The sequence below is a fragment of the Pelodiscus sinensis genome, chromosome 2, assembly GCF_049634645.1.
Source record: "Pelodiscus sinensis isolate JC-2024 chromosome 2, ASM4963464v1, whole genome shotgun sequence".
Classification (NCBI taxonomy): domain Eukaryota; kingdom Metazoa; phylum Chordata; order Testudines; family Trionychidae; genus Pelodiscus; species Pelodiscus sinensis.
Window position 1 is genome coordinate 87,730,065 of NC_134712.1, and position 22,838 is coordinate 87,752,902.

Consider the following 22,838-nt stretch of genomic DNA (forward strand, 5'->3'; position numbering starts at 1 on the left):
TCTTCTCTGTAGGGTGTCAAGGAGCTCATCAGGGAAGGGATGATTCTTTGACAATAAACTAGCAATAAAAAAAAAGGGAGGGGGTGGGCATTTAAAAAAAGGTGACCCTTTTAAATTGGCCTTTGCAATATGGATCAAGAATTAAGAACCCCTAGCATCTTTCATTAAAAAATTTAGATTAATGAAACAGGCTCATGCTTCACATTTCTATCGTCACTTACATTACATGTGCAAAAATAGTTTATACATATTCAGAAAATCATAACTTTAAAAATGATCTGTTACATGATGCATTTTGCCTAAAGTGTCTTGAAGTTATGCATATTCATAAGCCAATTTTCATAAAGTATGGGAGGGTTAACAAGGTACCCAGGCTGCAAAGTAAATGCTGCCTCTTCCTCAATCTGTAAGCCTCCTTGTATCATCAATCAGGGTGTCTTCACCCTGTGTGATTCAAATCATGTCTACTTTATTAGGCTTACATGGTGTTGGTTTATTTCCTAAGTAATCTGCCTTGATCTGTTTGCTGTCACTTATTACTTAAAATCTATCCTTCTGTAGTTAATCTGTCTTCAATTTTATCTTATTCTGTGTTGTTGGTGTGTGGTTTTTTTGAATAAAGCGTTCGGGAATTTTAGCTCTATTAATAAAGGCTTGTTCATATTTACCCACATTGAGTGATAGGGGACTCATGATTGAGTTTGCATCATATCAATCAAGTCCCTGTGCAGTGCATAACTTCATAATTCTGGATTTATACTCCAGTAGGAGTGCAATACTATGGAGTGGGGAAATTGGCTGGTGCCTCCATTGTTGGTCCATGAGTAACCTAGGTAAAGCACTTAAGTACTCAGTTGGATGTGTGGCACCATCTATCATGTTGAATGATAATAGAGACCAGAAGGGCTGGCTGAGTGTCACCGGTGGTACAGGGTAAGAGGCCAGCCTATCTGAGTAGTTAGTAGAGCAGCAATTCCAAAAGGTCCCAGTTTGTCCTGGGGTACATTGTGTCACACATTCTAAAACATGGCCCTTCAATGCCAATTGTGTTATGATAGCAAGTAAGAGGGACAGAGTGTCTTTCACATTACAGCGCCTGATGGTGATTTATATCTCTACTGGCAGCTTTGGGCACCCAAAATCACATGTGCTACCTGGGGGAGAAGGGAAGGACTCATGACTGTTCTTGCAGCTTCCCTTTTCTTCTCTGTCAGAAGTTGGGGAGGCTTTTTTGCAAGGAACCAAAGAAATCTGTGGGAACCATGAATTCTGTGCACTCACAGTAATGCCTAATTCCCTCAGGAAATATCAGATTAACATTGGGAATTATAACATGAAAGTGAATAGTGTACTTCTGGCCAAATGAAGTACTTTGCTTTGATGATGACAGTGCAAGAAAAATTCAGTGTTACTCTAGCTGAATTATAAATGCTAATGCTGCAGGAGAATTTTGAAGTGCCTGAAATTCACCAAGCTGCCACAGGAGTGGATTCTGCCACTGCTAGTGATGAAGAATCATGTGAATTGGAGAAATATGGGCATCCTGTGCAAAGAGAATCATTCTTCTTGCCAAGAAGGGTAAGACCTTTGTATGTAGAATGTTCTGATCATTATAAAACTGACTTCAGTATCTAAATAACCTCCCTTGGAACAGAAACCTGAAAGTTGGTAAGTGACAAGTAATAGAGGGATAGTATTTCTCATCAAAAAGTTGATTAAAATTGAATAATTCTTAATCTTAAACTTTTGCACTACAAGTGTTACTTTGTAAACTATTTACTGTTAACGTGACTAATTTTGTGATGTAGTTTTTGTATCTGTGAACCTTTTTCATGAACAGATATGTGAAGCTGACAATACAAGCTTTAAACCTGGACTAAAAGGCAATAGTTGTGATGAGTCTTCCGCAGAGGATCAAGTTACTGGTCCACTTGTAGCAGGTACAAGTATTTAACAGTTGTGTACTTCCTTTAGATAAGTTTAGAGCTTGTGTTCATAAATTGCTGATGTGCACTACTTGATAACCTTGTCACAGGGAAGGCACTAAAATATAGTTGAGATTGTACTTCCATTTCAAACCTCTTAAAATTTTGCTAGGCAAATAAACCTCTTCTCACCCACAGTAAATTCTTCTTTGAGTGGTGTTCCTGTGGGTGCTCCTCTCAGGTCTCAGTGTGTCCTCACACCACTGGTTGAAGTTTTTTACCTAGCAGTGTCTTCCCAAAGTGCATGTGTAGTTGCCATCTGCACTTTTCTTGTCTGTTGGGTGCATGCATGGTGCAAGTTTCCCTCCGTTCTTTTTCTGTCATCCTTGACTGAAGATGTAGTTACAGCAGTGTTTTCCTTCCTCACAGAAAAGAGAAAAATAGTGTAGATCATATAGAACTGTCAAGGACTACATTTCTCTGCTCAAGGCTCATTTTCAATGAGGCCAAGTCTGCCCTTGTCCCCATGCAGCAGATTGTTTGTGGGAGCCTTGTTGGACTCAACCCAGGCCAGGACCTCTCTTCCATGACCCCAGTTCCTAGCAATAAGGAATATCCTAACACTTGGACAGTTCTTCCCAGCTACAATGGCCAGGAATTGTGAGGCTTCTGGGCCACATGGCATCACGTACATATGTCTAGCAACACCCCAGTCTAAGGCTATAGCCACTACAAGCATGGCTAACTCAGGTGCATAACCCCACCCACTACCTGCTGGCCATGGAGGTCATGATTTCCCTGAAGTCATGCACTCTTTCACTTGGTGGCTTCAGGAGGGAGTAGAGTGCAGTTTGCCGTACCGCACATTTTAGTCTATTACCTGAAATGGGCTGGGAAACGCATACGGGAGACCTAAGGACTCAAGATATGTGGTCTTGGGAATTATCGTCAGGGAGCTAAGGGTGGAAGGTCTCGTGTCAGATGTTCCTAACTTAGGCAAGTGTGTTTGAGTCCTGACTGACAACACAGAGCAATGTTTGACTTAAATAGTGTGGTGCTTGTCCCCTCTGTGGGAGTTTTGTTTGCAACATTCCATCCAGTTGGGGGCTATGTACCTTCCAGGAATTCAGAACATGTTGGTGAACTGGCTCAGCTGAGTTTTCTACTTTCACGAGTGGTCTTTCAGGGCAGGTGTAGCCCTATTTGTTTTCCACAGATTTTGGGTATCCCTACATAAGAGTTCTCTAGGGGACACCTTTTAGGTACCCTGGATGTCCCATTTGATGTATGCCTTTCCTTCCTCTCCTCTCATGCACAGAGTTTTCTTAGGATGAGGCAATACCAGCCTGGTCCTGTCAGCATCGGTTCACCACTCTCTCTCGGAATTCTCAATGATGGACTCTATAGCTCTTCCTATGTTCCCAGACTTAATTATCTAGAACCATGGTAAATTCTCTTCCCTCCACCTAACGGCCTGGGAACTCCATAGTTAACACAGGTGGAGCAACAGTGTTCAGAATCAGTGCAGGAGGTGCTCTTGGGCAGTAGGAAAACTCCACTAGGGTCATTTATGTGGCCAAGTAGAATCGGTTTTTTTATCCTTTCAGAAAGGTACAGCCCTGATGGACACTCTGGTCCCAGTCATACTGCACTACTTGCTGGCTCTCAGGACACAGGGTTTATCTATATAATCTGTCTGGGTCCACCTGGTAGCTCTCTGCTTTTCACCTGGGTACTCAAGGCAAGTCAGTTTTTTGGCAGTCTAATTGTATGTTGCTTTCTGAAGGTCCTAGATAGGTTGTACCTGCAGGTGTGCCAACAAGTTCCTCCCTGGGACCTTAACCTTGTCCTCACAAAATTAATGGGGGCATCATCTTTTGAGCCTTTAGCTGCTTGGTCTTCAAAGTGGCATTCTTGGTGGTGAGCACATCAGCTAGAAGAGTGTCAAAACTCCAAGCTCTAACCTCAGAGCTTCCTTTCACAGCTTTCACAGCCGACGGCAATCCCACCTGCAGGTGCTGGGCTGGCAGTGGCAATGACGTTGGTAGGCCTGATGTCTGGGGTGGCTTTGACGAGGGCATCCCCAGTGGCTGGGTGGGCTGCCCACCATGGTCATCGTTGCGGTTGTGCTCGGCCCAGGGACTTCTGCGGCGGAGGCTGCAGGCTCGATGGCTCTTGGTCCGGTGGCTCTCTCTCCGGTGGCTGGTCCGGTTGGGGCTTTGGAGGTTGAGCAGAAGTTCCTCTCTCCCCAGAGACCAGCCCCAACTGAGCTGTCTCCCTGGCCTTTATACCTGGCCCGCAGTTGGAGCATGCCCAGCACTACTGTGGGGGAGGGGCCTTCTCTGCCCAGCAGGCCCATTGGCTTCCCCCTTGGTCAGTGGGGGGCTAGGCTGCCCCATCACATCTGGTAAACATGTTTCTGATTCTTCTGTGTATGGGAGGTCTCCTATATGTTTCTTCTCATCTTAAATCTCAGAATCCTGAGGAAGGTATAACACAACAGATGCCAGCTAATGCTTCAGGCATGGGTGCATCATTTCTTGTATTCCAATGGGAAGATACACCTGACTCTTTTCTCCCCCTTCTCATTGAACTGTTATCTGATCAAACCATGGAAGATGTGCTACTTAATTCACAAGGGGGGAAAAACCCAAGACTCCCCTTTATGTGTCTTTGGTGAAAACATTCAAACCATCAAACACGTCATTATGCAGTGCCCCAAATAAGGACTCATAGGTGAATTGGAAGATCCTCTCTAAGGGTACGTCTAGACTACATGCCTCTGTTGCCAGAGGCATGTAGATTAGGCTACCAGACATAGGAAAATGAAGCGGCGATTTAAATAATCGCCGCTTCATTTAAATTTACATGGCTGCCACACTGAGCCGACAAACAGTTGATCAGCTGTTTGTCGGCTCAGTGCGGCAGCCATGAAAATTTAAATGAAGCGGCGATTATTTAAATCGCCGCTTCATTTTCCTATGTCTGGTAGCCTAATCTACGTGCCTCTGACAACAGAGGCATGTAGTCTTGACGTACCCTAAATGATTTAGAACTACAACTGCATCTGAAGAATGTTGCTTTGAAGATATCACAAATGAGAGAGATACTGCATGTTATATACATCATGAACTTACCATATGCAAGAGAAAATTTTAATAGAAAATAATTCAGCAACTTTTAGACTCTTAAGTCACAGCTAACTGAACAAAACAGACCCAACTTCTGATGGAAACCAAATGGGAAAGTAGGTCATGGCACATTTTCTGGAGATAGTCATGTACCAATATTTTAATGTCATGCGCATAAAAACTGAGAGAAATCCTTTGGCATCTATTGATCTTCACTAACCCAAAAGTTACATTTTTACAATCCTTTATCTTTTTGTCATATTAATACCAGAAAGGAGAAAATCACCTGTCTGTATTTGCCAAGTTAAAACCCCTACACTTGTGTTTTACTTAGCAATGTAAATAGCATTGCCATTTAGTTTAGACAACTCAAAAGATCAGTTCTTAAAATCATTGAACCTTACTGAGTTACAAGAGAGCTAAAACTACCTCATGTTATCTTTCCAAAGTGAACTACTCTGTTAGTGTTCTCACAGCAGATTAAGTGGTTTGTTAATATTAATTTAAATGATTTCTCATATGCTGCAGGAAGTCGTGAGTTTGGACATCTTGGTAATGAAAGTGAAGGAACAGCTTCGGTACCACTATTTCCCTCTAACATACATAATGAGGTAACACAACTTTGAGGAACTGCTTTTTGTACAGCCAAGAAAAAATGCAAACTTTTTGATTGTTTAAATACTTCCAATAAGTCTGTGTAAAATTGTCTTGATTTTTCTGACGATTATCACTGTGGGATCTTTGGTAATGTGTTTGCAACTCCACGTGTGGATAAATATAGTATTTGGCTCTGTAATTGGGATGTGAAGCAGAAGGGGATATTGCTCCTCCAGTGACAAGCAGGGAAGAGATCTATAGCTGGTCTATATCTTCTCATTCTTTCTGTCCCTGTGCTCCTCCAAGCCAAAGCCCAGTTGGCTGTTGTGTACAGTTTTCTGGAACTGTACTTTTGAGTCTCCTCTTGGAGGGAAGACTCTAGAAGAGGGGAAGAAGAGTTGGTTGAGATGGGTCCTCTTTAGGTGACTATAATAAATACAGGTCTTTAGCACTCTGAAATATTCCAGGGAGGCTTCAAAATAGCTTTTCTATAAAAATGATCTCTTGTATACAGGTATAATTGTATTTGATGACTACAGATCGGTATGGTCTCTATCCTTCCCTCCTCCTCGTTCTTGATTGTTTGTACTTGTGGCAATCTGGCACAAGACATCTGGGGTGTAATTTTAGGATGAGATGATTCAATGAAGCCTGCTTAATGTGTCCCTTCTTACCTATATTAAATGTAGCTTCAGGATAGCACTAATAACATTGTTGCTTAATACCCCCTGAAGAGAGAAGAGTATGAAAAAAGTAATGTGCTGCCACAAACACTAAATTGTCTTAATCGCAATTGTTTGGTTATTGCACAGCATTACTCCAGGGCAGAGTTGAAGTTGTTTGTCTCTGACCTATGCATTTTCACAGTTTGGCTTGTTTCAATTTCTGTTAAATATAATTCTGACTACGAAGTTCCGGGATTTTTGTCATGCTTTTAATTGTATATGTTGATCTTCACTTCATTATTATAGTCTTAAGAGGAAGTGGTGGTAAGGTGACTGCAACATTATCAATGGCATTGTAACCCAAGTAAAACAGCATGCTAATGTGAGTAATGACTAAGTTAAATAGTTACAAAAAATAGACTAAAAGATTTTAATTTTAGTTTACATAAGAACAGCTATACTGGGTCAGACCAATGATCCATCTAGCCCAATATAGTGCCTTCTGACCATATCTAATGCCAGCTGCCCCAGAGAATGGTAATCAAGTGATCCATCCCCTATTGCCAGCACTGACAAAGAGGCTGGGATACCATCCCTGGCCATTCTAGCTAGTAACCATTGACAGACCTAACCATCATGAATTTATCTAGTTCTTTCTTGAACCTTTGTAGTCTTGAGCTTCACAACGTCCTCTGGCAGCGAGTTCTACTGGTTGACTGAGTGTTGTGTGAAGAAATACTACTTCTGTTTTTAAAATGTGCTGTTGGTTAATTTTATTTGGTGACCTTAGTTCATATCTTCTAAATGTTCATTCTGTACTCAATTGCTATTTAAAACTAATCTTTATAAACTGGACATAAATGGTTTATAGTCAAATCTATCTTCAAAGGCTTGCTAGTTTTGTTTGTGTACATACAAAGTGCTAACTACTTTTTGTACTTTTTTTTTTTCTTAAGGATGTACTGAATTCCACCAACATTGCTGAATTCGGATTAGATTCGTTATATCTTCAGCACGTGAACATCAATAAGACTGTGGCTGATCTTTCCGATACTATTTTAGAGGGGAGGAAACAATCCTCTTACTTATGTCATGCTTTTTCACGTGATGCTGAAGAAGTATATCATTCAATAGATGGTATATCTGTGTATGACACAAATCCTGTTAATGAAAATGCCACTGTGAGTGATAAAAGTCCAGTTAGTGAGTGTGAACTTGGACTGGCTGATACTTACCTGTCTCCAACTGCTGATAGTAGAACAAGTGAATATCAGGATACAACAGAAGGTCAGTTGCTGTAGAAATAGCCCATTAGGGCAAAAGAGTCAAGACTGGCTTGTTTGGTGAGGGAACTCTATTGCAAGTTTAGCTTTTTTATAAATATGCTGGAAGATTATTAGAAAAGATCTAAGTCAATTTAACTAGAAGAAATTTTGAGCTTCATTATTTATCAATAGTATTTAATATATTAAATCACTTAAATTGTGGAGTATGTATGGTTTATAAAAGTTATTTCAATTCCAGTAACATACATTACAAGTTAGAAAATGTAACTAACCAGCAAACATTGCTAGAATTTAAGACTGCATTTTTTTTAACCTCTTCTTCTTGGTCTAAATTACACTCAGCATTTTATGACCCCAATGGCCCACCACATAGTGTTGTCTACCAAAATGAAGAGGGAAAATGGGTGACGGACCTGGCATATTATACCTCATTTGATAAAGAGCAAGACTTAAATCTGCCTGCAAACATTGAAATAAGTGAGAACTTCATAACTGCATGTAAGTAATCTTTATCATGTACAATTAACTACTTGGCTGCGTATAATTAAGACAATGCTTTCTTTCATATATGTGAACATAGGAATGATTGGTTCTACCATCATCTCTAATGTTAACTTTATTAAACCTCTGATCCTGTACATTTCCTAAGGAACAACTAGATGGCTAATGGCTTCTTTCCCATGTCTTGTGTCTCCATCTTCCTCTTCCATCTTGCAGTTTAAAGGAGCTGTTGACCCTTACATAAATGTGTCCAAATGTAGATATCTCAGGTGATAGGCACAGAATTGTGGGATCACAAAATAAAGTATGTGCAACTATGCATAAAACTTAAGCAGAAATAATTTGTCATTTAACTTGGAAAAGTGCTGCAAACATTTTAAAATTACAATTGCATATCAGTTTTATGTCGGGGCTATAACAGATAATTAATTTCATTTTTTAAAGCTGAAGCAGTAGCCAAGATTGCACATGATCAAGAAGAATTTGAGAGGGAGCACAGATTTATGCAGGTTAGTGACTTCATAAAATATAACTTTCCTGGAACTGTTGAACAGAGGTCTGTTTAGTCTGAACAACATTCCAAATGATTTTTCTGTACACAGGAAGAGAAAATAGACACACACAATACATCGGAAATAGAGGATACTTCATGGAAATCTGCCAATAGCTATAACTTGCTGAAAGCATCCCAAACAACATCGGATCTTAGTAAAGATGCTAGCTACTTACGTTTGTCTTTGGGCGAGTTCTTTGGTCAGAGATCAGAAGCTCTTGGCTGTCTTGGCGGAGGCAGTGATGTGAGAAGGGTATGTGGCTAAGTTATCATTTTAATGCAAAGAACTGAAGAAAAGGACAAGAGGAACATACCTGGAACTCTGTTCTTATATTGCATTTGTAACTAATGCTTCCAGATGAATCTGATCTTCTGGAAAGGTCCAGTTGCAAATAATATTCAGTACTAGTAAGTGAGAGAGACTGGGATTGTTTTGCATGCCAGGCTGGGAGTTTAGAAAGCAGGTATAGGACATGCCTTATATTATTTGAAGGACCACTTTGACTACCAGTGGATTTCAATTTTCACTTTTTAGAAAAGTGATATCCTATGTTTGGCTATAGCATATAGTAAAAGTAGGCCAGATACAGGAAGATCATTGAAAGTCTGTGGAGATGATCCTCTTCTGCGGTATATCAAGAAAAATCAGTTCAACTAAATAAAAAGGTAATAAATGGGGGGAAAGTAGGTTTTTTTTTTTTTAAATGTTAGCTAAATGAGCTACAGAATATCTTTGGAACGTTGCAATACTTAAGAAAAAATCATTAACTGTTTTTGTTTTTGTTTTTTTTACAGCCATCTTTTGGTTATCATATTACATCTCCAGAGAAAAGGCACCCTGTAGCTTTGTTGAGGCAGTCTGATGCAGCAAGAGGCAATTCTGACAAAGAGAGTTTACAAATTTCTGATGCATTATTTCCAGGTACTATGAAATGGGTAAAACGGTAGAGGCAATTTAGTGAATTGGTAGCGGTATGTCAGTGGTCCCCACCCTTTTTATGTATGAGATCACTTTTTGAATTTAAGTGCAATCCAAGATCTAACTGCAACCCTTGCTTCGCCTCCTTTGTGCACCTTCTCTGAGCTCCCACCCCTGCTTATTCCAGCCTCCCTTTCACTAGGCTGGGGCAGAGGATTGGGGTGCAGGCTCTGGACTTGGATTAAGGGATCTGGAGCATGTGAGGAGCTCTGGGAGGACATTTGCATGCAGTCAGTGGTGCTTGGGGTTAGAGGTGCAGGAGGGAGTTTGACTTGGGTATGGTTCAGGATGTGGGCTCCATCTGAGCACTGTTTACCTCAGGTGGCTCCTGGGTGGTAGAGCAGTGGGGCGAAGGCAGGCTCACCCCTGTCCTGGCCCGCACCACTCCCAAAAGCAGCCAGACAACTCCCCCCAAGTCCTGTTGTGCCCCCTCTCTGCTCTGTGGAGTTAGGATACCAAGTGGGAGAGGAGGCACCTTGACATCAGCATCCCTCCTCGCCCTGCCCTGCCCTGCACAACAAGCAAGAGGTTCCTGAAGGGACAGCTTCTAGGCAAAGGGCAAGAGATGCGCAGGAGGGGCAGCTCAAATGCCGGTACGTGATAATAGCCTTTGGCCAAACCAGTCAGGATCACCTGTCAGAGGCTCCAAGATCTACCAGAAGATCCCGATCTACTGGTTGGTGACCACTGCTATATGTGAATAGTCCTATCACTATGATTAGAATTAGTGAAGATTTTTGAAGGGAGTGATCACTGAAATATATTTCACCACTATTTATTTTTTCTTGTAAGATTGCGTGTTCTTCAATCTTTATATGGTCTTAATGTCTGAGAGAAACTTGAATTGTTCTGGCCATTTCAACGTCTGACGAGGAACCCTGGAAAACTGCGTGAAAGTGAATTTTCAAGTCTTACGAATCTTTTTGAGATATTTAACACTTATTAAGCCTCTTACTACTAAAATACTATTTACATCTATATGTCTACTGTTTCACAAGAATACACAATTAGATCCCTATCTAGAAAGACAGTGGACATTGAGAGGGCAAGGAAAGAGTAAGACTTATAACTAAGAACATGTGATAATATATGTTGTTCAGCTTCTTTGAAGCAGTGGGAAGAATAAGCTTTTGTATGTGAGTAGAGGGTAGATGAGGGTGTGTAATGGGATGTGACTTACCACCACCGTATTACCTGCTAGCTGTTCTGGGAATTAGCTTTCAGCTAGTGTCATGTTTGCCATCAATACTGTCTCCACAGTTTGGACCTGCGTTGCTCCCTAGACCAAAGTGTCCTTTTGTGAGCATGGCTTACAGGCTGTGTCCTGCTCAGTTGTTCCTTCCCCTCCAGGTGACTGACAGTCCTTAGTCTGTCCAGTTGCCTCTGTGGCAAACTGCATTCTCAAGTCTAACCACTCAGCTCAGTGGCAAGTGACAGTCCATACTGCAGCCACTCCCCTTTGGATGACCCAGCCACATACTGTCATCTATTTCTCTGGACCACTTCCCATAACCCCAGCACCTCCTTTGTCCTTCATATCAGGGTTTTAGTGTGGCAGCCAGTCAGGCTGGAGCTCCTTGTTGCTCTTGTAACCCTGCCTAGCTCTTCTCTGTCAAAGATATTTCTCATCAGGTAGCCAATTCTCCCTTGCAGCCCAGGAAGAGGCCACCTCTGTTCTGCTGAGCAGCCCTTCTTATAGAGCCCTTCCTGCCCCGATGAGATGCCCTAACAAGCTTTCCCCCTGTTGGTTAGCTCTCCAAGCTCTCTTCTTACTAATAGAGGTTCTACACAGCTTCTCTGAAGGGTGCATTAACCCTTCTCTTCCCTGTGTGGGACAGCTGAAGAGACGGGGGGGGGGGGGGGAACATTTGTGACCTTAGTTTAGACACTGTCCTTTAAAGCAACAGTCCCATAGGTCACTTCATGTAATACTTGACTGGGGTGCAGTGAACCAGGCGCACTCAGATTCTTTCCTTATTGCAGAATTAAGTCCCAGAGACCTGTGGTTCTATGGCTCAGAGAAGGAAAAGCTTCCAGAATCTAAAAAAAAGTTTAATACGCATTGTCTTATTAGGATGCAGCTCAGTTTTTCCTTCCTGACTCCCTTCTCCAGGAGCAGCACAAGGTCAACCAAAAATATATTTCCTTTTTGGAAGACAATACCCTTTTGGTGTCAATCATAGAGGTGAGAAACTCGATAAACAACAGTCTTGCACCAAAATTGCTTGAGAAAATGACCAGGAGAATCATAATAGCTATTGAAATAATCCTGAAAGTGAATCAAAACTACGGGTGCATCTACACTGCACTGTTGTTCTGGAATAACAGCCATTATTCCGGAAAAACAGTACTAGCATCCACATAGTAATTGTGTTGTTTTGAAAGAAAATTGAAATAAAGGAGGGCTTTTTCTGACTCTGGTAAACCTCACTCCATGGGGAATAATGTCTCTTCCAAAAAAGCTATTTCGGAAGAGGGGGTATGTGGACACTCCACTGCTGCTATGTCGAAATAGTTTCTCACCAAGGCCATTCTAAGTTATTCCTCCCCAGTGCCTCCTGGGGCTCGAAATCGAGATAGTGTCAGCACTACAGGGAAGCCTCAAAATTAGTCCAAGGCGCACACTCCTAATGTGGACATGCTATTTCGAAATAAGCTCTTCTGGAATAGCTTTTTCCTAAATAAGCTTGCCGTATAGACATGCCCTTGGACAAGTGTTTCCTATTATAAAACAATGGTAGACTTGATTATTTTCTTCCATGCCTCATTGAACTAAGCCTTATAGTAATAGAAGAAAATTCTGTGTGAAGGAAAGACTGCCAACAAGCCCTCCAATTTGGACATATCGAGAAATAATCTCCATGTTGATGGCATCTGTTTTTGTCATTAACAAGACATGACAATCTCCCTTGCAACAGTTACTAATGCAAAGAACCTCTGGCCAAAGGATGACAAGCACACGATAAAAGGACTTAAAAGCCTCCTCTTCCTTTTTCAAAGCAGTGCTTGCTACAATATGCTTTGGGAGGTCTACTCACAGGACCTCTCTTTTGGTGCATTGACTTATTGATCTCAAAACCTGCAAAAAATCCATTGTCAGACTTTTCTAGCATATGGATTTTTTTAAGATGGTTGTAAGGATGTCATGCTCTTGAACAAAAGCTGTGGTTCCCAGTACAGGCAGTCCCCGGGTTACGTACAAGATAGGGACTGTAGGTTTGTTCTTAAGTTGAATCTGTATGTAAGTCGGAACTGGCGTCCAGATTCAGACACTGCTGAAACTGATCGCCAGTTCTGACTTACATACAGAATCAACTTAAGAACCCCAGGCGTCCCCAAGTCAGCTGCTGCTGAAACTGATCAGCAGCTGATTCCAGGAAGCCCGGGGCAGAGCAACTCTGCCTGGGGCTTCCTGTAGTCAGCGCTGGTCAGTTTCAGCAGAAGCTGACTTGGGGACGCCTGGGGCAGAGCAGCTGGGGTGCTGCCGGGTTGGTCCAGTAGTGCCCAGAGTGGGCGCTGCAGGACCAATCGGCAGCGCCCCAGCTGCTCTGCCCCAGAGTCCAAAACAAAAGCCTGGTCTGCTGGGGGGGGGGGGGGGGAGCACACTAGCTGCGCCCCCCCCCCCCCTCCCCAGCAGACCAGGGACACGGGGAGCAGAGCCTCTGAGGCTTTGCTCTGGCAAAGCCTCAGAGGGAGGGACCCCCCCGCAGCTGCGGCTTCAGTCCGGGAGCCTGTGGTCTGCTGGGGACGGTCCCCAGCAGACCACAGGCACCCAGATTGAAGCGGCAGCAGCGGCGGTTCCCCGCGCCTCTGAGGCTTTGCTCTGGCAAAGCCTCAGAAGCGCGGGAACCCGCCCGGTGCCCCTGGTCTGCTGGAAACGGTCTCCAGCAGACCAGGGGCACCGGAGCAGCTTACGAACGGGGCTTTCTCGCCCCGACTTCCGGGGCGAGAAAGCCCCGTTCGTAAGTGCGGATCCGACATAAGTCGGATCCGCGTAAGTCGGGGACTGCCTGTACTGTCATCAAGTGACAGTTTTGGCTATCACTTTGAGGAGCAAATAACAATTCTAAAGTAACCTAAAGCAACCTTTGTAGCAATTAGGCCTACTTTGTCAAGGCATCCTGTTGTTTACTGTTTAATGTTTGAAATAGAAGTAATGAAATAGACAAAGTTAATATCCTCAGCCTCAAACAACTCTGATTTCTTGTTAATCTACAAGGCTTATTAATAATAATTGTGAGCAGTCTGCCACTGAGCACAAGAAATAACACAATTTACTAATCTAAAACCTTATCTCCTTTTTCAGTAAAGTTACTTTCTGTTCTACAGCTTCTCTCCTCTTCCATTCATTGTCCTAGTGTTGTGACCTGTGGAATTGTGGTCCAGTGTTGTTACTGAAGCCTTCCAGGGCTCAGCTTTGACCTTCAGTTTAAGACAATATTTTCTGCTTCTGGCAGTGGAACAAGTTTGTCAGTTTATCCTTCTTATTTTGTTTTAAAACCCTTATTTTTGGTTTATGAAGTTGCAGTTTACAGTCATCCTCCTCCTTTTCTTTTCCTCAATTGGATGAATAGCATGACTTTTCAATCATCTGCTGCCTCAGTTCTTCCTCTGTGCTCACTCAGGCAAGCCAATGCTGTCCTGTGAACACCTGGCTTATATTTAAAGTGGAGTTTCCTATGTAAAACAGCATTTATAGGCCCTACAATGGGTGAATTATACCCTTCATGTGCCCTGCCAGCCAACACTACTATGAGGCTCAGAGTTGGACTGGTCAGGGCCCTGTGCTGGCCTGAAGAATTGCAACTGCAACACAAAAAAAGTGTTCAGAGACTGAGCTAAGATCCTGCTTCAAAGTTCTACAGATAACCAAGAACCCATATTGTATCTAGCAAGCCCACAATGCTTTCTTGTCTAGTACAGACTAGATAAAGGATTAGAACTCCCACTTTTTTTTATATCCTTGATGTGATCTGTCTTGAAAGTTGTCTTCTCTGCCCTGGATGTTATTTCCATGGTCACAGAATAATGTTGACTTGCTATTCCTAATTTTGCAACACATAGAAATACTCCTGCCTCAATTGTAAGCCAACTTCCAATGGGAGATAAGAGACTTTCTCTGTGAGTATTGCAATTTCTTTCTTGTCAGACCTTGCAGTCTACTGATGCAATTGGTACTAAATACTATCAGATAAGACAATGAGTTTGATGGACCACTGGCCATGTTTGTGGGTTTTGCTTTTATTTTTTTAAATGATAAAACTGATATGTTGAAATAAACCAAAATGTATCTGTGCCTCTGACTTTTCAAGAGTTAGTAACACAGGTTTTATCTTCTCTTTTTTCCTCCTCCTTTCTTGATGTCAAGAAAAGAAGTAGTCTGGTCCTGGTCTAACATACATGCCTTCTCTATCAAAGCACTTCCTTACATACCAGTACAGAAAATGTTCAAAGTACCAACTGGCTATTGTCTCAAAGCCTATTTAACAACTAGGAAAAACCGCTAGAAATCTGAGTCTTATGAAATGCAAGGGCTAAAAATTGTCTTGCTCTTTCAGACAGTAACAAGATTTTTAGTGTGCTTTCCTGCCTATACTAAGAGGATCATCAGAAAGATCTGACAAGGCAAAGCTCATTGAACATTGATAGCTTTGACATGAATGCTTCAGGGGGTAGACAAATTAGTCTGTACAGGATAAACTTAAACAGCAAATGGTCTGGTAGCACTTTATAGACTAACAAAACGTAGATGGTATCCCACGAAAGCTCATGATACCATCTACATGTTTTGTTAGTCTGTAAAGTGCTACCAGACCATTTGTCGTGTTTTAAGTTTAATTTTAATGTCATTTTTAATTCTTGCTTTGTTACTGTATCAGTACCTCCAGTCCAGCTACCAATTCTGCCAAATGATTTTGCTCTTACTGTAGAATCAATTGCTTGTTTGATCTAAAACTACTGTAGTGGCATGCACAAGGGTTTGAGTTGAGGGTTTGAGTCCTCTAAAGAAGTTCAGGGTAGTTTTTTGCAGTGTTAAAAGGCTTAAACCAGGAAATAGCTTAAATTGAAAGCTATTGTAGATTTTCTGTTGATTTCTATAGTCCTTTCATTTGGATTTTACTCAGTTTGGTTATTCTTCAGTGCGGTTTCAAGCATGTCTGGATGCAGGGTCTTTAGGGATGTTAAATTGCAAGTAATGACTAATTGAATCATTGCTGCATTTTTGCATCGAGTGTTTGATTAGTTGATAGGGCATCTCCACCTTTGAAGTATAGCAACGGGGCTGTTGCTACACTTCAAAGGCGAAAGCACTGCGTGGAGTCTGGGATCAGTTGGGGACTCCCTTGCTCACTCTGGGCTTCATGTGGTGCAGCTTCTTTGAAATGCCATGGGAAGCCCAGCATCAGGCTCCATGTGGCATTTCAAAGCAGCAGTGTCACACAGATCCCGGGGTCAGCAGGGAAGTCCCCAGTTGATCCTGGTCTCCATGCGGCACTGCTGCTTTGAAATGCTGTGTGCAGCCCAGGGCTGTTTCAAGCGGCAGCACCACATGGAGCCTGAGATCTGGCCCCAGGCGCCACGTGGCATTGCTGCTCTGAAGTACCTCCTTCTCCTTGCCCCTTTGCTGCCTTTTTCTGATGGGGAGAGGGAGGGAAAACTAGTCTACTAGCCTGTCATCTATCCAATAAAAATTTGCTTATCAAATGGTTGACTAGTACTTCGCATCCCTACTTTAGTCAGAGCTCTGCTAGTCTCTCTTCAGTACATGGTTTTTCCATCTTTACTACTCCTTCTGTGAAGATAGGTGGGTGTGGGGTGGTGGTGTGTGGGATGTTTTGTGTGTGGGGGGAGGGAAGGGGGGTTTGTGGTCAACCTGTTACAGGCAAAGATCCAAAATAGTTGCACATAGCGCAAAAAAAAAAAAGAGTTCCCAGCCACAATTAAGAAATGCTGTTACAGGCGTTTTGGCCACATCAGGTTCCTGCCGGCCACCACCATGTTGAAGATGCCATTTTGAATGCGTGCGCCAGACAGCCCTCCTGCCCCGGTGAGCACAGGAAGCGGGGGCTGTTTTCAGAGGTGCAGGGGCGGCTTCATGAGCCGCACTTTGGGGGGAGGGGGAAAGAGGGTTGGCCATGGCTGGTTTGGACAAACATCATCAGTTGCAGTCATGCTGGCACCAGTCCCCATCACACAGGCCCTCACAGTTTCAGTGGTTCTTCAGGTCATTGGACTTGCTTGGCCTCCCAATTCTGCTCGGGGTCCTAGTATTGAGCAGATGATGGGAGGTGTTTGATTTCTGCTCATCGCTGATCCGCCTATCCCAGCAATCTCTGAGATGCCTTGGCAGTGGCTTGTCCTGCTTGGAGAGGTTCTTATGGGCCTTCATTACTCACCACTATGCGGGAAATAGTCAGAGGCCCTCCCACTCCTGTGAGTATGTGACCTCAGGTAGTGAGTATGTGACCTCAGAAGCTTGCACTGAGCAGGGCTCCCTGCCATTGGGCCAGGCATCATGCTAATGGTACCTCCCCACATGGCTCTAGGGACTTGGTACTCTTTGAACCCATGGGAGTTTATCCAGCGGTCCCAGGCTGCATGGTTGGGTTCTGGAGAATCTATCCACCTCGGTGTCTTGTGTTCCCACCTCCACCCTCCCAAGCAGATGCAAGTTCCCGAGGAGGAAATTCCACAGAACCTGAAGATTTTAGCAGATGGCCCTGTAGGTAGGAGTGGGTGGAACTCATGACACCTGTATCACCCTGTCCTCCCTATATGAGCTATTATGAGTTTCCCCTCACGTGGTGCTGCAAGATGATGGAAAGGCACACCAGGAACGCCTCAAAATGGTCACCTCTAACCTGGGGCTGGGTTAATGGAGCTGCCCTATTTGGTTTACTAAACTTAGTTGCATCCACCCAGGTTACTTTACTCCTGCCTGATGGGTATTTTAAAAGATACTAAGAAGGGTGAGAAGCTGCTATTTGTATCTAGTCTAGTAATTGTATTAACAAGCTGCAGATTCTTAAGGGGCAAGCTGCTCTTGCTTTAAGCTTAGACTCCCCAAATGTTCCTTTCACAGGCTACAAATCCCTTCAGCCTGGGTGCAGCACATTCCCCAGTTCAGTCTTTGTTCCTTAAGTGTTTCCAGAAGTGTGGAGCTGTCTTGAGGTCTTCACTGATTCTCCACCCGTGTCTTGTATAGCTTTTGCATATGGTGGAAACTTTGTTCCCATGCCAGTCAGGAAATAAATACTGATATCCCAAGATGAGTCAAGTATTTGGTGACCTAGTCACAGATGTCACTGCTCATTGGTTGTCTGTAGCACCCTCAGGAAGGGCTCTCAAGTGGGAGGTAAGCTCCTCCTAAGGCCTGTTGTTCTCTTTAATGGATCATTAACCTGAGTGGGCCCTTCCCACCCAGCAGTCTAGGCTGAGCATGTTGCATAGTGGATGTTACACAGGTGTAACTACACGTGAGATACAGATAATCAATATTCATATTTTCAGATGCAAAATGATACATGCATAGAAAGTGATCATATTCAGCAAATTATCTTTCCTATGATGACACACATACTTTATCTTGTGTAAAATATACCACAAATATGCATACTTATATAATTATATTACTGTGCAAAATAGAAGTGTGGTGTGACAATGTTTTTTCTAGCTCTATACAGGAAGTTGAGTTTGATGCCTTTCCTTTCTGAGGAGAAGTGAGCAGCAGAGTTGTGGCACTGGCAAACTGTTGGCAGGGGGTGCCCCAGGAACTGAGTATCTGATCAGGTGCTTTTTGCAGCCCCTCCCCTTAGGAAACTGGAGTTTGTGGAGAGTGGTGTGGTCCCAGCAGTCCTCACTGTTTGGATCTGAAAGGAAGACATGAGGTCTTAATGATCACTGCTTTCAGCAGAACTTCAGGGGCATAGTGGATGTATCCCAAGCACATGGGTATTTAAACAATCTGCTTAACTGTAATTACTACTTATCCTTTTTTCCTGCTTTTTATAGAAGCCATAGTGCACACAAAGGAACATCCGGACTCTGCATCAGCCACGTTTACTGTTGGTGCGATGGAGACTACAGGAGGAATAAATACAAATAATATGCAAATTGCTGCTGAAAGTAAAATAGAGGTATCTATTATATTAAAAGTATCAGGAGAATTCATTTTGAGCTATGTATTTAAAATGAATAAGATGTCAAATGTGAGCACTGACAATGAACCTTCCCCTCACCCCCACTTCCTTTCAAGCAGCCACAATCTGACAGTGTTCAGGATCCTTTGATACTAAAGACCCTGCCTCTTGATGATAATGTGTGTGTGTGTGTCTCGTTCTCTTCCCACTCCCCAACTGTCTGAGGCTTCTTAATATGTTGAATCACTGCTATCTACTTGAGATGGATGGGGAAACGGTCATTAATTTCTGCTATCTTGAGTATCAAAATTAAAAGACGTGCCTTGCCTCAAATTTATTTTCTAAAGAAAGCTTTGGTCGTGAGCTGTGCAACCAAGTTGTTTTGGCATTGAGCAGTGCAAAACCAAATACATTTGTGAGAATAGGTAATTTTGGATTTGTTAATTTTAGGCCTCATGCCTTTTTAATGTCTCAGAGGGGTAGCTGAATTACTCTAACTTGTACACTGTCATGTTTCTGGGTCTTCCTGACCCATTCTGCATTATCTTAAGTCTAGTTCCAGTTTCTTAAGTTGAAGTCATAGGAGGCACAGACAGGATTTTCTTTGAATATGGTAAGCTCCAGTGATGCCTTCTATACCAGTTCTTACAAAACTTATTGGCTTGTTGCTTTTATTAGCTCTTCTCTAGAATCTTACTGAAACTCTTGTGTAGTATGGTGGATCTAACTTCGTATGGTACTGATTTTTATAAACATACTAGGTAATACCTAGTACCTGATGATATATTCCAAAGCATGTATATTAACTCAAATAAATATTTAGTACTCCTGTAGGAGGGTAAGGCTGAATTATAGAGTTTATTTTTAATTAAAACTTGGTTAAAATTAAAACTTGGTTGAGCTTGTGGTTTTTTACTTTTTCATTTTAGGAAAGACTTGATAAAAGCAAATTTGAAGACAAGCTGCCAGATCACACAGATGCTATCCTGAGCATAAGCACAATTACTTCTGCTCTTGCTAATGTGTCAGCTAGTGCTGATCCTTCCCAGCTAGCTGCAATGATGATAGCACTTTCAAACAAAAGTAGAAAGCAACCCGTTCTTCCTGAAGCTGATGAAGGTACAGATTTCTCGTTCATTAATCGGAATTTATCCAGCACCGAAGAAAAGCATAATCTATTTAATATGGAGAAATATCTTAAAAAGACTGAAGAGGCTGGGCATGAAAGTGAACCTGAAAACTTTACAAGATCCGAAGTGTATGTCCATGACTTTAAGGATAGCTCTTTACCATTTAAACATAAAACTCAAGACAGTCATGCTTCTGACATGTTAAATAGTAATCTTATGAAAAAGGGAGGGAAATGGCTTCTGGACTATGCAGAAAGTTTATATGAAGAAAATGGCACTCGGGATTCCTTTTGTGCATCTAACTTTCCTGAGACAAGAGAGAAAACTGTAAACAGGACTAAGTATTCAGAAGACGCCTCTGATTTGGTAACAGGTGAACACTCACATGCAGAGAGATTTAGTCTTACTTCAAATGTACTAGATTCAGAAAAAATAACCAGTGAAAATGAGGTGAAAGGATTTTTGAATGCACCTGCAACAGAGAAAGATATGGTATTTATAGGCAATTACACAACATTAAAGCCATCTTCTAGCCAAACCAATAGCCTCACAAACTCACATATTAACTATTCCAGTGAAAATAAAGAAACAACTCATTGGGCAATTAATAGAATTGTTCCTACACCAAGTAATGATACAGTGAAGAGAACAGATACAGAAAGCATAGTGTCAAACAACAATTTAAAACTTGTCCAGCAATCTAGTATTCAGTTACCTGTAAATCATACCAAAGCAAAATCCACACAGAAACCGAGCAAAGATGAAGAGACACAAGATGGAAAAATGCAAAAGTATGTCAGGGAGTCTAGTACTGCTTGCACTAATAATGTGAAACACGTGACTTTTGAAAAGCCTTCTGTGACCTCCCTGAAAAGTGTTGGTAAGTAAATATAGCCTTGATTTATCTCCTAAATGGCTCTTTTTAAAACACTTGTCCCTTTCGTTGTGTTTAAAGGGATTATTCTGTCAACAGATCGGAAACCCATGTCGTCTGAATGTGACTTACAATCTTCAGAAGATGAGCAATACAGCTTCAGACCCTCGACTTCTCCACTAATTCATTCTTCTCCCAGTGAAGCTTCTGGAACAGCTCTTTCAGGGTAAACTTTTTGATGGGGGAGTGAGAAACAAACACTTCTGTATAGCCCTATTTTATACTGAATTTTTAGATGTCTACCTGAAAATGTTTGAACTCAACTTATTGTAGATTTTTGGTTTCAGTAATGTATGACTTTAATGTCCCTCAGTTAAGTACCAGTATTTTTTTCAAATGTGCAAGTGATAATTGCCTTGGGCTGTACTTGGCTTTCCATATTATCCTGCTGATTTGAGCAGAAGATCAAAATGTTTTAGATTGGAGTCTTGCCTTGCCCTCTTATACCGTATTTTAGTAGGTGTCAAACAACCAGCCTATAGATCAGATGTAAATCTCAAGTTTGACTTGGGATCTCCACTTGAACTGTTTTGCCATATTGAGATGAATGGGGCAATTCACACTTCTCAAAGTTGTTGCCCCCCCCCCAGCTACCTGAAACAGATATCACTGGCTTGGCTGCAATTTGTGGGCTTCTAAAGTTTTGCTAAAATAATAGCTCCGTCTAACAATTGTAAAATTTTAATTTTAGAATTGTAAACCTGAACCTGTAATACTGATCGTTTTTATCTGGCCTTGGTCATTTCGTAATCCCAAATTAATGGTGGCTGATGATAAATGGAACATGGCCTTCTCACTAACACAAGTTATACCCTTCCCTAATGTTGTTTTTTTTCAATAACTGTCACAGTAACTTATTTAGAATTTAAACATTAATAATATATGTATGGTGCATACTGTTATATCTCAGAATTATGGGTCATGCAGCTTTCTTCAAAAAGTTAATACACAATTTTGGATGAATATTTTCTTCTGTTAAGTATTAAAAGATATAACGTATATAGCTTTGGGTTATTTGGATAAATAATAGTTTGTTAAATTTTACCTAACTCTTACATTAAAACGTTCCTAGTTGCAAGGGAGAACATCCTGGGTTTTCTCCATTCAGAAAATGTTGATACTAGGTGTGGAGTAAAAGAGATGTTGGGTGGTGGTGGTGTTGATATTCAGTAACACCATATGACATTAAACAAAAGCAAAGAAATATAAAACTGCTTGCGGTTAAAGCCTCCTTATGCCATAACAATTGACTTGTTTTAGGTGTTTAGGCCATTTCTTTCACTATAGTATCAGTATGCCCCAGTTTGTGTTGGTTTTTGCTTAAGATGTGTCCTTGGCAATCCAAACATAGACCCTGTTGACATCAAGGAATTGTGCGTACATATCCAAGGGAAGACTTCTATTACTGATCTAGATATCTTTGTGTAGTTGACCTATCCAATTTTTTTCAACAGTAAATGGTCTACAGATTGAATTGAATAAAGCATCCAATTAATAAAACTGAATGCCCCGAAAGTGGTTTCTAACATTTAAAGTTTGATTTTCGGGGTGGGGAGGAGATGGGAGGGAAAACGTGCAAGTAAACATTAAGATACTTTGCATTTCTCCTGCAGATCTGAAGCTGATTCTCCTTGCACAGCACCTTATTTTCAGAGGACTGCCTACAATGACAGCACTCTAATTCAGTCAGTGTGCTCAAGTCCTAGCATGAGTCGATTGACATATGTCTCTGCAACTGAAAATACCCTTAAGAATATAGTCACCATACCTAGTCCAGCAATACATGGGGTAAGATAGTCTTGTGCTCTAGTTTAATCATTTGTCACAAGTATTTTCAAAAAATAAAATTCACTGTGTTGTCTTGGAAATGCTTAAAATTTTTATCAGTTTGCCTACAGTTTAATTTTTAATAGGTGCTTCAAAATATAACCTAAATGAAAAGTTTGTGGCAATTTTTATTTAAATGAATAGTTTAAATCTTTTTGCTGAATTGATTT

The 22,838-nt window shown here is 41.7% G+C and overlaps 1 protein-coding gene across 4 annotated transcripts in view; it reads left to right on the plus strand.

Annotated features, from left to right (window-relative positions):
* Positions 1-22,838, plus strand: part of CEP192 (centrosomal protein 192) — a 162,700-nt gene that overhangs the window by 37,398 nt on the left and 102,464 nt on the right. For all 4 annotated transcript variants that reach the window (XR_012901559.1, XM_075921011.1, XM_075921013.1 and 1 more), the window contains exons 8-19: positions 1,444-1,578; positions 1,841-1,940; positions 5,585-5,667; positions 7,275-7,605; positions 7,947-8,102; positions 8,550-8,614; positions 8,708-8,911; positions 9,454-9,580; positions 18,650-18,774; positions 19,707-20,787; positions 20,881-21,007; positions 22,455-22,629. Coding sequence is in view for 3 of the 4 variants with exons in the window: in XM_075921011.1 (XP_075777126.1) it covers positions 1,444-1,578; positions 1,841-1,940; positions 5,585-5,667; positions 7,275-7,605; positions 7,947-8,102; positions 8,550-8,614; positions 8,708-8,911; positions 9,454-9,580; positions 18,650-18,774; positions 19,707-20,787; positions 20,881-21,007; positions 22,455-22,629 (2,709 nt within the window). In the remaining variant the exon portion in view is untranslated. The remainder of the gene's footprint in view (positions 1-1,443; positions 1,579-1,840; positions 1,941-5,584; positions 5,668-7,274; positions 7,606-7,946; positions 8,103-8,549; positions 8,615-8,707; positions 8,912-9,453; positions 9,581-18,649; positions 18,775-19,706; positions 20,788-20,880; positions 21,008-22,454; positions 22,630-22,838) is intronic.